The sequence below is a fragment of the Polypterus senegalus genome, chromosome 13 (genome assembly GCF_016835505.1).
Source record: "Polypterus senegalus isolate Bchr_013 chromosome 13, ASM1683550v1, whole genome shotgun sequence".
Lineage (NCBI taxonomy): Eukaryota > Metazoa > Chordata > Cladistia > Polypteriformes > Polypteridae > Polypterus > Polypterus senegalus.
In genome coordinates, this window is record NC_053166.1 from 136,177,166 (window position 1) to 136,190,856 (window position 13,691).

Consider the following 13,691-nt stretch of genomic DNA (forward strand, 5'->3'; position numbering starts at 1 on the left):
TGACATAACTTTGTTTCCTCATAAGTAGTTAGAGAGATGAGGGAAGATTAGGTTGCATTGAATTGGCTTCTTATGTTGGAGGTGGAAAGCAAGAAATGTAATTCTTTGATCCTGTGATAATATTTCATGTTCTGTAAGTAATTTCTTTGATTTTACATCATTCATTTTTTTTCTGTTTGTCTTTACCTTTTTAAGGGAAGAATTCGTGTACAAATCTGCATTTGGATTGAATGTAAACAGTGGCCCACAGACAGGCATATAAACAGCATGCAGTGACATGGAACAAAGTGATGGGTACCAGTAGTGATCAGAAGAGCTAAATGTGTGATGTGCTGCACAGGGTACACAGTAGAGACCCAGCTACAGATGGGCCTGAGGTTGAGTGCTGCTATCTTACTGTACAAGTAGGTGTTTACATGTCACTGCTATCAATGCTGTGGAGTCATCCTGCCTTCAATCCTAGGTATGCTGCTGAGCCGAAGAATGAATTTCTTTACAGTGGTTCATTTATTTTTTACCTTTATATGTTTCTTTTTTTCTTGATAACATTCACTTTTTTCCAATGAAATGTTTTCTTTTTTTGTAGCTGTGTGCATTTTCCTTTGTCTCTGGGTGCACCTGCCATTCTTTATCAGCAAATGCAATGTGATGCAAAACCTCATCTGCTGTCCCAAGGAAGCTGAAGCAAAAATTGAGGACTTAATTCCCAACACAACGTTCATACCAAGCTGCCTGTGATTGTAATTTACTTTTTCTTTTTTACTTCTGTCATCTTCCAGAGATGATTTAATAAACTCCTCCACTCAGTGTGGAATGAATCAATGAATATATACAATACATTAACACTTCACGTGATCTCATACTGAACAGCCTCTAGTCAAATTTGCTTGTAAGTTTCTAGTCCAGTATTGTTAGGTGTTTAATGTGTGGAGGCGGGGATGTGGAGGATTTAGCCAGCATTTCTTACTTGCTGAAAAAAAACACACAAAATGTACATCTAAGGGGCCCATTTTTAAGGTGACCAAACATATTGAAATGTGAATTTGCTATACAGTAGTCAGGAATTTTAAAAAAATCTAAAAAGGGGAATGAAGGACGAAAAAGAAAACAAATGGAAAAAATGTGGAAATCACAAGGACGAGTTTCTGTTTCTATAAGATTATGGGCTTTAAACTGTAGGGCTTAAAATATATGTTTAGGATAAATGTTTTATACCCTTGTCTCTCCGGATTTTGAAACTTACTTGTCTTTATTAATATAGTTATTCTTCTAGACACCTGTGATTTCCTGCTTAAGACCATTTTATTATCAACTGTAAATTTGTTTAGGGAAAACCATCACAACAGGTCACTCTTAGTTACCCGAGCCACATTATAAGTTTAAAATTTAAGAAAGAACTACAGGTCTCGAATAGTGGCTTGAAATTAAAGCAGCTTGCTACCTTCACTGCAAATATGTATCACATATGACTACATAAGTTTTATGTGAAAGGCACCGGCAAACTTTTCGTCTTGTACTTGAATACCAGATCACACAACACTTCAAGAAGGGGAGCACCCAAAAAAAACAATTTATTAACCATTTTGTTGTATGGTGACATCTTCCATTTAGAAAATGCACCCTGCATATGAATTAATTCTCATTCTACAAGTTTATAAGTTGTAAGTATATATGTTTCAAGTCTATACCTGAAACAGTATCTTTTAATACACATTCTTTATCACACAAATGACACCTTACATAATATCAAGTGAAATATAACTTCTGGGAATACGATGAAAAACACACTGACAGAAAATTGCATGTTTTTACCTGGTTGCTGAACTTTCTCGGTTAGAAGTCTCAGGATTGCCAAAGCTGCCAGGGCTGGCAACTGTGTCTGCTCTCCTTCGAAAGGACTGTCGGCTCTGAACCTGCCGTAGTACACTGCTCTTCAGCTCCAGCAGGGTCGACATGCTCATTTGTCACCTGGGGTGGGAAGGACAGAAAATAAGCATAGTGATTGGAACTTCGCCAGCAGTTTCTTCCTGAAAATATACATGACCTATTCAGAGTAGAGACGCATATCTCAAATAGGCAAATCATCCTTTGGTCTTGAATAAGGTGTTGATTTGTTGCAGCAGTAAAGATATCAAACAAGGTATCATAATCAAAAACCACTGCATGTAAGAACACATTTGAAAGTTCTCAGTTTGGAGACACAACTGCTGAAGAAACCAACCAATTTCCACATTCCTAGAATTGTTCTTTAAAGATGACTTCGGCAGGGTTGAATATTTTCTGGCCCTAACTTCAACCTGATGCCTGACTTCTCTAGTTCTTTGTCCCTTTATTTTCAACATTTTCCAGTTCATCCACAAATCTCTGAATCCCACATCATATCTAGGCTATACAGCGAATAGGTTTTCTTCTGACCTTCTTTTATATTCTATCAGAGTGAAAACAGCCTTTACGTTATTTTCTTCTATTCAAGTTTACCTTAGTTATCTTTATAAACACAAGACAGAAACATTTTATATTGTCTGAATGTATAGAATGGGACAGAATAAAAAAATTATTCAAGGAAGCAAACTCTTCAAATTACAATAGAGCACTTATTTAATGGGCACACTGACTGTCCCTTGTTGTTTGCATTATATGGAAACTATAAAAATTCTGTTTCGACACAAAAGAGAAAAAAACATATTGAAACAGTCTGAATGGAGATATTATGGAAAGCTTGTTTGCCTTTCTGAATGCTCTAAAAGAGTTACCAGTGACCTTCATTTCATCAATAGAAAATCAGAGTCTCGTATTTGGTTCTGTCTGTTCTTTTATTTATTTATATTTACCTTCAGCTGTATTAGAAAGGCTCATACCAGGGTGCTGTGACATTTCAAAATATGACCACACATTTTAACATTGTATTTCTTTGCCTTTAAGCAGATCTATCAATATATATGGCTTCCAATGTGCTAGGGCCATTTAAATGCAGAATAAAATAATTACACAATTAAGCCCAGCTGTTAATTGATTAAAAAAAATATGGTTTCTGTGGAGACAGGAAGGAGAAAAAATTTAATGGTCCGTTCAAAAATGAGAAGAGAGGAAAAAGCTTTACACAACAGGGGATATGCAGTAAAAGATGGGGAAATGGTAAATATTCACAGTGTGGTCTCCATTTATGCCACCAACCAATACTGCTTGGATTTTACAGTTTACAAATCTTCTCTCTTTTGAGGTCATAAGAGGAATAAGGCGAAGTGCTGTGTGCAGCATGTCCAATCCTTGAAAACATGAATTTCACACTGTTATTACTGCTTTATATGTGATTCTAAACATTCAACATTTTTTTTAGAAATGTAGTTCTAGACTATCTCTCACCTGTGCCACTCTGTTCTTGTTTAGTGTAAGAGTTAGGAGCCAATGCATCTATACTGTGTATGACACAGGATCCAGAATTAGACAGGGCACAACCCTGGCACACAAACACACACACTTATGTTTAGAAAAGTAACAAAATGAGATGCTCTGTATGTTCATTCCAAAATAAAATTTCTTTAGTTAGGGTTTAATAGCTTCCACATTTGGCCAGACATTCATATGGCTGAGCTCATAATTTTTAGAAGTAAAAGTAGAATCTCTCCAGTGGTAACATGTAATGTGTTAAATTAAAGTGTATGTGTAAAATTACAGAGACTGCATTTAGCAGGACTCCTAAAACAACATACTTTACTGCTGAAAATGAATGAGCTTAATCTATCATTCATTGGAATTTTGAAGGCAAATAAATTTTTAATAGTATAACAAATAAAATGTGACTCACCTACTGAAAACACATACTACACATATTTGAATGGCAATGGGAGTGAATGAGATGCCAACTCGTTACTACAGAGAAAACTTCAGAGAATACATTTTTCACATGCACTTGTTAAGATAAATCAGGTTGTCCATGATCATCATATCATTTTGTAAAAACTCTTTGTTAAAAACTCCCCTGAACCAAACAAATCCTTCACATTTCTTGATGCAATGAAATGAATCATCCTTTCTCTTCACACATGAAATTTATACCCTTATATATGTAGCAAAAATAATAATAACAATAATAATATTAATAATAATAAAACTTTTATGTCGGAGTCTTGTTTATAAATTACAGGTCAGCATTTAACATTGTTGCAACCAGCAAAAAAGCTGACCACCAAACCTTTCAATTTAGGACTTAGTGCTACACTCTGCAACTAGATCTTGGACTTCCTAGCCAGCACACCTCAGCATGTGCAGATTGGTGTATCACATCGTCAATGCTGACCCTCGACACAGAGTAGTGTGCTTAGCTGCCTTCTATAGTCCTTGTTCACCTTTGACAGTGTGACTAGACACAAATCCAACTTCATCATTAAGTTTGCTCATGACACCACCATCACAGGCCTGATCAAAAGGATAACGTTTACCTTCTGACTCAGTGTTGTCAATAATCTCATCCTTAATGTCAGAAAGGCCAGGAAACTTGTCTTAGACTTCAAAGGTCAGAGGGGAAGACCACATTGACATCTATATTGAATGAGATACTGTTGAAAGAGTGAGCAGCTTGAATTTTCTTGGAGTGGCTAGTGATGAATTGAAATGGGCATAACACATTTTACCTTTGTGCTCACCAGCACCACTACTCCATTAGATGTTTGAGGAAAACTTGCATATCTCTATCTGTTCTTACAAACGTCTACAGGTACATAATAAAGTCCATTGTTACTAGCTGCATTACATCCTGGTAGTGTTTGCTTGGCTTAAGATTGCAAGCACTACAAAGGGTGGTGAAGGCAGCACAGAATATTACTAGTATAAAGCTGCCTTCTGTTCAGGCCATATACAACACACACTGCCTAAGAAAGGCAAACAGGTAAAGACCTCAGCAATCCTGCTTGACTGTCTTTCCTACTGCTCCTTTCTAGAAAAGGTTGCAGGGCCATGGGCACTCAAATCAGTATATTCAGAAGCAGTTTATAGTTTTAAATAGACAATATTGTCACATATAAAGAGTCCAGTGAAATTGCTATTTGCCTGTGCTAATAAACATGCAGCACATCACCACCCTCACATTCTATGCTTTAATTTAAGATTAGACTTAGACATTAAACTATGTAAATTTCAATAAAAACTGGAAAAACAGACTCGTTCTAAAACCTTTGACCATTTTAACAATGGTTTCCTTACTGCCTCATGACCTGTCAAATCCAAAGATCAAAGACTTCTCTTCACAGTTGAAAGTAAGGCTTCCTATCTTCAACCACTATTAAGCTGTGCCTGAAGCAGTTGTCCTGTGAGGTGCCCATCATAAAAGCAGTTGACTCTCAGAAACGTGTCCTCTGATTCTGTTGTGACTTTGGGTATGTCTCACCTGTTCCTGTCGGAGTATCCTCCAGTTTCCAAGTTTGTTTAAATTGTGTAGGAATCTATACCATACTTACTGAGACCTTGTCTTTCTTCGTAATTTCCCTAAAGGAAATACCTATGCTTTTAAGGGTTATAATGTATCCCTGATTGCAAAAAACAGCAAGTTAAAAAAATATTAAGTATTTGCATGACTTGCCAGCCAATGTGAAGGTTACAACTGTGACACTTAGATTATAATAAAAAAAATGATACTGTGAAGAACTATAACATTACTCTCGGGAACAATATACTGTAATGCAAAAATGAACTCTCCATGTTTTAACAATAGCTGAAACATTTCCTAAACTGAAATGCTCAAGACTAAAGTAGAAAGCAAATAGTATCAGGTAGACACACTGAAAGATGTAAGAAAGCTCTTAATCTGGCCTGTTTTTAACATTATTCCAATAGATGAAAAGAGAAATAAGCTTTTGTATCATTCAGAAAATATGATAATAATTAAACCTGAAGGTTTTGTGTAAAATTCCTCCCAAAATTATTAAAACAGCATAGACTGAAAAATCTGATCCAAAATTAAAAGAAAAAAAAATGACCTTAAATTTATGTGATGAAACAGTCTACTGTCTTTTAGGACTTATTTCAACCAAACTAATGATGAATTCAATTACTGTACTTGCATCAACCTTACTTTATGTTATATGTTTATTTTTTATTGTTTCTCAAGCCATAAACTGCCCTCTATCAAATCTGTATAGAAAAAAATCAATTGTCAAACTGAATACATAATTAAATATCAATTTCAGGCATGGCTTGGAAAAAATGGCTAGCAATTTTAAGCTTTAAACACTACACACTATTTGTAAGGTTTTAGTTTAGCATTAATGTTGGTCATAAAACAGAAATATCCTTAACTTGTGTTGTCAACAACATTTTAATATCCTGCAGAAGAGGAAAAGTTATAAATAATATGCTGTTAGATATAAGTGTAAATTTTCACACAACTGACCACACCACTCTATTACTGTATAAATATCTTGTTAGTTCATCCTTATCAAATCCTCTTTCTAACATATAAGTCAGAAAATGACTTTGACCCTTTACATTTAAGAGAACTTATTCATGAATAAATTTCAGAAAGTATACTGTAACAACCAGTAGCAGTTCTTCAAAAAACTTTAGGTATAGAAGCAACAACTAGCATATGGTACAGTCTTTAGATACAAGGCACCAAAATGTTTTAATGATCTGTCTGCTACTGTAATGGACACTCCATCAATCATAGCATTAAATCCAAGTTGTAGATTCAGTATTTAGTCTTATATTCCCTTCTCAGAATTGCTGATTAAGCTGTTTGTAATATTAAAAGTCTTAGTTATGTTTTTTTTAATTAGATAGATAGATAGATAGATAGATAGATAGATAGATAGATAGATAGATAGATAGATAGATAGATAGATAGATAGATAGATAGATAGATTGTCTAATTCCGCTTTTAGAGAGGGGGAACACCACCAGAAAGAACAACGATGTCCCTTCTGGAACTTTGTTCTTGTCTGCTTACTGAAGCTCAGCTTTGTAAATCTGAACACTATTCCTTTAATTGAGGGAGAACCAAATTGTTTTACATTTTAAATAAACCAAGCTGTAATAGTAGTCTACAAACCATTGGGTTCTTTTTATTTTTTATGACTGATTTAGCTATTAATTATGATCATGTATTGTTCAGAGTATTTTAATATCTACATGAATGTAGAGAATGACACTTTGCATAAATGTTTTACTCATCTGCTAAACAGAGTAGTGTGTCAATGGTCCAACTCATTGTCATAATCACAGATTAGATTTAATTATTACTTACAGAGTTGAGATTCAAAATTTAAATATTACTTCATTAAATTAAGTTATCCCTAATCACTATGTAACTATGCCTGATATGTTTTTCCCTTACCAATCTAATTGCAAATAAAAACAAGAACAGTGCAACATCTAGATTTTGATTGCATCAAAATTTGTAGATATTTTGAAAAGCTCAAGCATCATTATAGAAAACTATGTAGATAGATCAGATAACATCTAATTATAATGTGAGTTTCAAAGGCGCTTTGGATAGACAAGCTGCCTTTAAAAGAGAAGTGATTGAAGAACATAGAAACTCACCTTGGTTTAATGAAAGTAAACTTAAATTAGAACCAAAAACTTAAGCTTAGGTAGAAAGCAATAAAGCTGCAAGTCTTCCAAATTGCATAGACATTGTTAGATTTAAGTGTAGCCTTTGATATCATCAACTACTCTATTCTGTTACATAGGCTGGAAAAACTATGTTCTCAGGTACAATCCTTGGATGGTTTAGTTTCAGTATGTACAGAAATGTGCTGACAATGACTCTGAAATAAAGATTCTCTGGTCTGATGAAACCAAGATTTAAGTCTTTGGCTTCAATTCTGATTGTCATGTCTGGAGAAAACCCAGCACCTCATCACTTATGCAATACCACCCCAACAGTGAAGAATGTTGGAGGCAACATAATGCTGTGGGGTCATTTTTCAGCTGCAGGAACTGGGAAATTAGTCAAGGCTGATAAAAGCTGAAGATTTCGCTAGTGAAAAACTGCTTCAGAGTGCTCTGGACCTGAGAATGGGCTTAAGGTTTACCTTCCAATAGGACAATGACCCTAGGCACAAAACCACACAGGAGTGGCTTAGTGACAACTGTGTTAATGTTCTTGAGTGGCCCAGGCACAGCCCAGACTTCAACACACTCAAACATCTCTGGAGAGATGTAAAACCAGCTGTACATTGACTGTGTTCATCCAACCTGACAGAGCTTGAAAGGATCTGCAGAGAAGAATGGCACAAAATACCCAGATCCAGATGTGCAAAGCTTGTCATACACAAGAAGACTCCAGGCTGGAATCACGGGTGTTTCAGCTAAGGTCTGAGTAAAGGCTCTTAATATGAATGCCCACTAGTGGAGAAACAGTCAAACCCGGCTAGTAAGAAGGCAAGCCCTTGTTACTAGCTGGGCTTGGGTTGTTTTCCAAGAATACCTTGGGGCACAAAAAGCTCCATAGAGCACAAAATGCAAACAAGTTGCCTAAGTAGTATGGCAATCCAACAGCAATCAAAGTCCTCATACAGAATTCAAAAGACAAAGTCAAAAACAGAGCACAAATACAAAAATTCAGAAAAATCATAAAAACACAAGAATAACTAGCCACACTATGAGCGCATTCAGAATGAACAGCAAGGAACTGTGGGTTTCCTTGCATTGATGGGGAGATGGCCCAGCCTCTTGTGGAGTCACTAACAAAACACTAGCAACATAACATGCATTGGTTATAAAGAAAATAATTAACAAGAGTAATATAAACTTAAATAAATAATTTAAAAAATAACAAAAAGGACAAGAAACAAGGATTAGAACCCCAGCCAGAATACAAGAGTGTCAGTGTGACATTTCACTTTATTTTCCTGTTTTTCCTATGACATTCTGGGGTAATAAGTGTTGCTGGTTGAGAGATTAATCAATTTAAACGTTTTTAGCGACATAACAAAATGAGAAAAAAATTAATGGGTATGAATACACTGTATTGATATTCCATTTCATTTTGCTTATAAAGTAATAATTAATGTTTCTATATTTAGCATTTTTCCCCAATTTAGTACTTTACTGGATGCTGTTATCGAATATAATAAAAAAGCTCTTGTCTGAACATGATCATAACTTTTTAGGCTATGTCCACATTGTCTTATCTTATTTTTCTCCATTTGACTGCTTAAATTAAATTTCAAGTGATCCAAATATAATGTCAATGTATACATATATCTTTTCTAAATGTGTCACAAATATTAAAAATGAATAAAAGCAAGTTTGTCAACAGATGCAACCTAATAGACAGATCCTGGTTGCTCTCTATTTTACATTAGAACAATCTAAATAAGAGCAGGCCATTCAGCCCAACAAAGCTCGCCAGTCCTGTCCATTTATTTATTCTAAAAAAACATTAAGTCGAGTCTTGAAAGTCCCTAAAGTCCTACTGTCTACCACACTACTTGGTAGCTTATTCCAAGTGTCTATTGTTCTTTGTGTAAAGAAAAAACCTCCTAATGTTTGTGTGAAATTTATCCTTAACAAATTTCCAACTGTGTCCCTGTGTTCTTGATGAACTCATTTTAAAATAACAGTCTCTATCCACTCCACTATTTCCCTTCATAATTTTAAACACTTCAATCATGTTACCTCTTAATCTTCTTTTCCTTAACCTGTAAAGGCTCAGCTCTTTCAATCTTTGCTCATAATTCAACCACTGTAGCCCTGGAATCAGCCTAGTTGCTCTTCTCTGAACCTTTTCTAGTCCTGCTATGTCCTTTTTGTAGCCTGGAGACCAAAACTGCAAACAGTATTCCAGATGAGGTCTCACCAGTGCATTATAAAGCTTGAGCATAACCTCCTTGGACTTATACTCCACACATCGTGCTATATAACCTGACATGCTGTTTGCCTTCTTAATGGCTTCTGAACACTGTTGGGAAGTTGCTAGCTTAGAGTCCACTATGACTCCTAAATCCTTTTCATAAGGTGTACTCTCGATTTTCTGACCGCCTATTGTGTATTCAAACCTAACATTTTTACTTACTATGTGTAATACTTTAGATTTACTGATATTAAATTTCATCTGCCACAAATCTGCCCAAGCCTGCATGATATCCAAGTCCTTCTGTAATGATAAAATGGATTCCAAATTATCTGCTAATCCACCTATCTTGGTATCATTTGCAAATTTAACCAACTTGTTACTTATATTCCTATTTAAATCATTTATATATATTAAAAATAGCAGTGGCCCTAGCACTGACCCCTGTGGAACACCACTCTTAACATCAGCCAATTCTGATAAGGTTCCTCGCACCACCCACCCTCTGCTTCCAGTCTGAGCCAATTCTGCACCCCTCTAAAAACGCCACCCTGAACTCCCATTTCTTTTAGCTTGATGCCCAACCTCTCATGTGGCATCTTATCAAATGCTTTATCAATGTCCAGATAAATAATATCATAAGCCCCACTTTGATCATATCCTTTTGTTGCCTCATCCTAGAATTCCAGCATGTTTGTAAAACATGACCTCCCTCTTCTCAACCCATGCTAATTATTCCTAATAACTCCTGTCCTCGACAGGTGTTGCTCAATTTTATCCTTAATAATTCCTTCCATTAATTTTCATATGATGCATTTTAAGCTTACTGGCCTATAGTTGCTTGGATCTGCCCTGTCACCCTTTTTATATAATGGGATGATATTTGCCATTTTCCAGTCCTTCTCAATCTCTCCAGTGTGCAGTAACAAATATGTGTCAAGGGTTTATATATGTACTCGAAAGCCTCCTTAAGAACTCGAGGGTAAATATTATCTGGTCCTGGTGATTTGTTTGATTTCAACCTATTTAATCTGAGAAGTACTTCTCCCTTTACAATTTCCAAATCCCTCCTTAGTAGTCATGTTTACCTCTGGGAGGTTATACACTTGCTCATTTGTGAAGACCTCAGAAAAATGTAAGTTTAGGGCATCCCCAATTTCATTCGCTGTATCTTTTAATTCCCCTTTACTATTTCTGATGCACTTCACCTCCTCCTTGACTATTCTTTTACTACTAAAATATTGAAAGAATCTCTTAGGGTCTTCTTTCACCTTATCTGCTATATTCCTCTCCAACTGTCGTTTAGCCTCCCTGACATCCTTCTTAATGGTTGCTCTCATGTTCTCATATGATCTATGATTCACTTTGCAGTCATTAGTCTTATATGCTTTATAAAGCAGTTTTTTTTTCCTTTGCAGCTTCTTTTTTAATTCTTTATTAATCCACTGTGGGCTTTCTTAAATTTCATGGTAATTCCAAATGTAAGTATGTATCTGTCCTGCATTACATGTAAAACATTTTTAAACCTGTTCCACTGCTCCTCTACTCTCTCCACACTTAAAAGCTTATCCCAGTGTATCCTCCTTATACTTTGTTGCATCTGATCAAAATTTGTCCTACCAAAGTTCAATTTAACAATTTTAGTCTTTACATCTGCACTGTTATAAAACACTGAGAACTGTATTATATTATGGTCACTTGACCCTAGTGGTTCAATCACCTCTACATCCTCAATTCTATCCTGATTATTACAAAATACTAAATCCAGACAAGCTTCACCCCGTGTTGGTACTTTAAGATACTGTGTTAAAAAACAGTCACTGATTACTTCTAAAATCTCCATCTGCAAGGTTATCCCAAGTTAATATTTAAATAATTAAAGTTCCCCATGACTAAAACATCTCCCTGTAAATGTGCCTTTTTGATATTACTAAAAAGATGTGTGTTGAAATTACTGTCTAAATTGGGTGGTCTATAATACAATCCTAAAATAAGACCTCTTTCCTAATATTTTCCAGGTAAAGCCATATGTCCTCACTAAAGATGGGGCTCATCGTCCAACTGAAGAGGACTTACATTTAAATTTTGTTTGATATAGACAGCAACCCAACTTCCTTTTCTGTTCTGTATATCCTTCCTAAAAAATGTGTATCCCTCTGTGTTACACTCATCCCTATCTTTGTTATTACTGCTATAATATCATAATTATGCTCTGCTACATACAGCTCCAACTCACCTTATTTTTGATACTTTTAACATTCAAGTAAGCTATTTTTAATGTTGTTACTCCTTCTACATTTAAATGTTGGCTTAGAATTTACATCACTACGTATTTTTATTTTTACACCGTTGTTTGTTCCTCCATACATAGATCTAAACCTGGCCTGTGCTATACTCCCTGCCCCACCATTCCCATTATTTCAGTTCAGGACACATGTGAAATTGAAAAGCTCATAATGGCAAAAAAGTAACTAAAGTGCCTGCCTGAAACAAAATAGAATTCTTATCCCAACACAATGATTCTAAAATGAATGTTTCACATTCTTAGTAGTCGTGAATGAATACTACCACTCAGAAAATTATTGTAATCTGTAAAGCTACATTTTATATACCGTAATTCATAACAAGCACATTTAAAAAGTTCTTTACAAAGCCACATGCATACAATGAAAAAGTAGTTTATATTAAACTGCGCTGGATAAATAACAGTATGCACAAACATTTTAAAAGACACCAAATTCTGCAATGACTTATTTGTGTTAACACAAGTTTAGAAGTTCATTCTTGGGGTCAGTAGGCCATCTTTATTTTATGTAGTAACTTTAAAATAACTAACATTACAAAACACAATGCCATTCTCAGCAGATACATATTGGTGAGTCATCTATCACTCTGCATCAGGATGTAGCATCTCAAAAATACTTTTCATTATTGACTAAATTTACAAAAAAATAATTATAATAATCATTATATATGCCATACTTTGGCCCCAGTTTATTCAACACCCAATTGTTTGGAAATAAAGCAATTATAATTGTTTATTTTATATTTATTTATCTAAACACTGGTTTAAACATATAGCTCTGTTTCCTTTAATTGAGACATTGCTTAATGATTTTGCTTTGTTCCATAATTAATGTAACAAAGGTTGTGGAGATAGCATTAAAATTAATCATGAACTTCAAAAAAAAAAAGTTTTAAATGATACTAAGTTTTTTCAAGGTCTTCTCCTCAGAAATAAAAATACGATAAACCATTTTTATCACAGACCTCCTGAGCCTTATTTCTCATTCATACTCAAGAAAAGGAAAATTCGATCTGAATTAGTTAACAGTCTGTCTTAGCAAATAATTTTAATATTGACACAGATGAGGAAATAGTTATCCTCAGTAAAAGGCTTTCAAGCGCAGGTTAATTTTTTGATGCTTTGTCCAGATAGGATCCTGCATATTTCCATAATAAAACCTAGATTAAATTACCAATGTTGTTCCCAATCAAAATGTAATTACCTCTCATGATAATGTAACCATTTCAGATCATCATTTGTTTACTTTTCATCTTCTACAATACTATCCATGTCTTTACTGGTTTAATATTAAGCTAGATAATGTAAGTTTACAGAATGAGAAGCTATTTTTCAGATCTAGCAGGTTTCCATTGCAACACATCCCTCTTGTGCTTACCATTTCAATTATACTAATTTTCAATAACAGAACACGAAACATAACTTTTAAATGAAAAACTACTATCTGACTATTAAACTCAGTTCCAACTGGTCTGCTAAGTTCACTTTCAGTTGTAGCACAGCCCATACTGAATACAATTAATAACAAATATACTTAACATCAGCTTATGCTTTAAACTGGCTATTCTTAGAGCTTTATTAAAGGAATTAGAG

At 34.8% G+C, this 13,691-nt stretch overlaps 1 protein-coding gene across 3 annotated transcripts in view; it reads right to left on the reverse strand.

The window, feature by feature from the left end:
* baiap3 (BAI1 associated protein 3) overlaps positions 1-13,691 on the reverse strand; it is a 142,611-nt gene that overhangs the window by 97,078 nt on the left and 31,842 nt on the right. For all 3 annotated transcript variants that reach the window (XM_039775309.1, XM_039775310.1, XM_039775311.1), the window contains exon 2: positions 1,813-1,968. In XM_039775309.1, coding sequence (XP_039631243.1) covers positions 1,813-1,961 — 149 coding nt within the window. In that variant the 5' untranslated portion in view covers positions 1,962-1,968. The remainder of the gene's footprint in view (positions 1-1,812; positions 1,969-13,691) is intronic.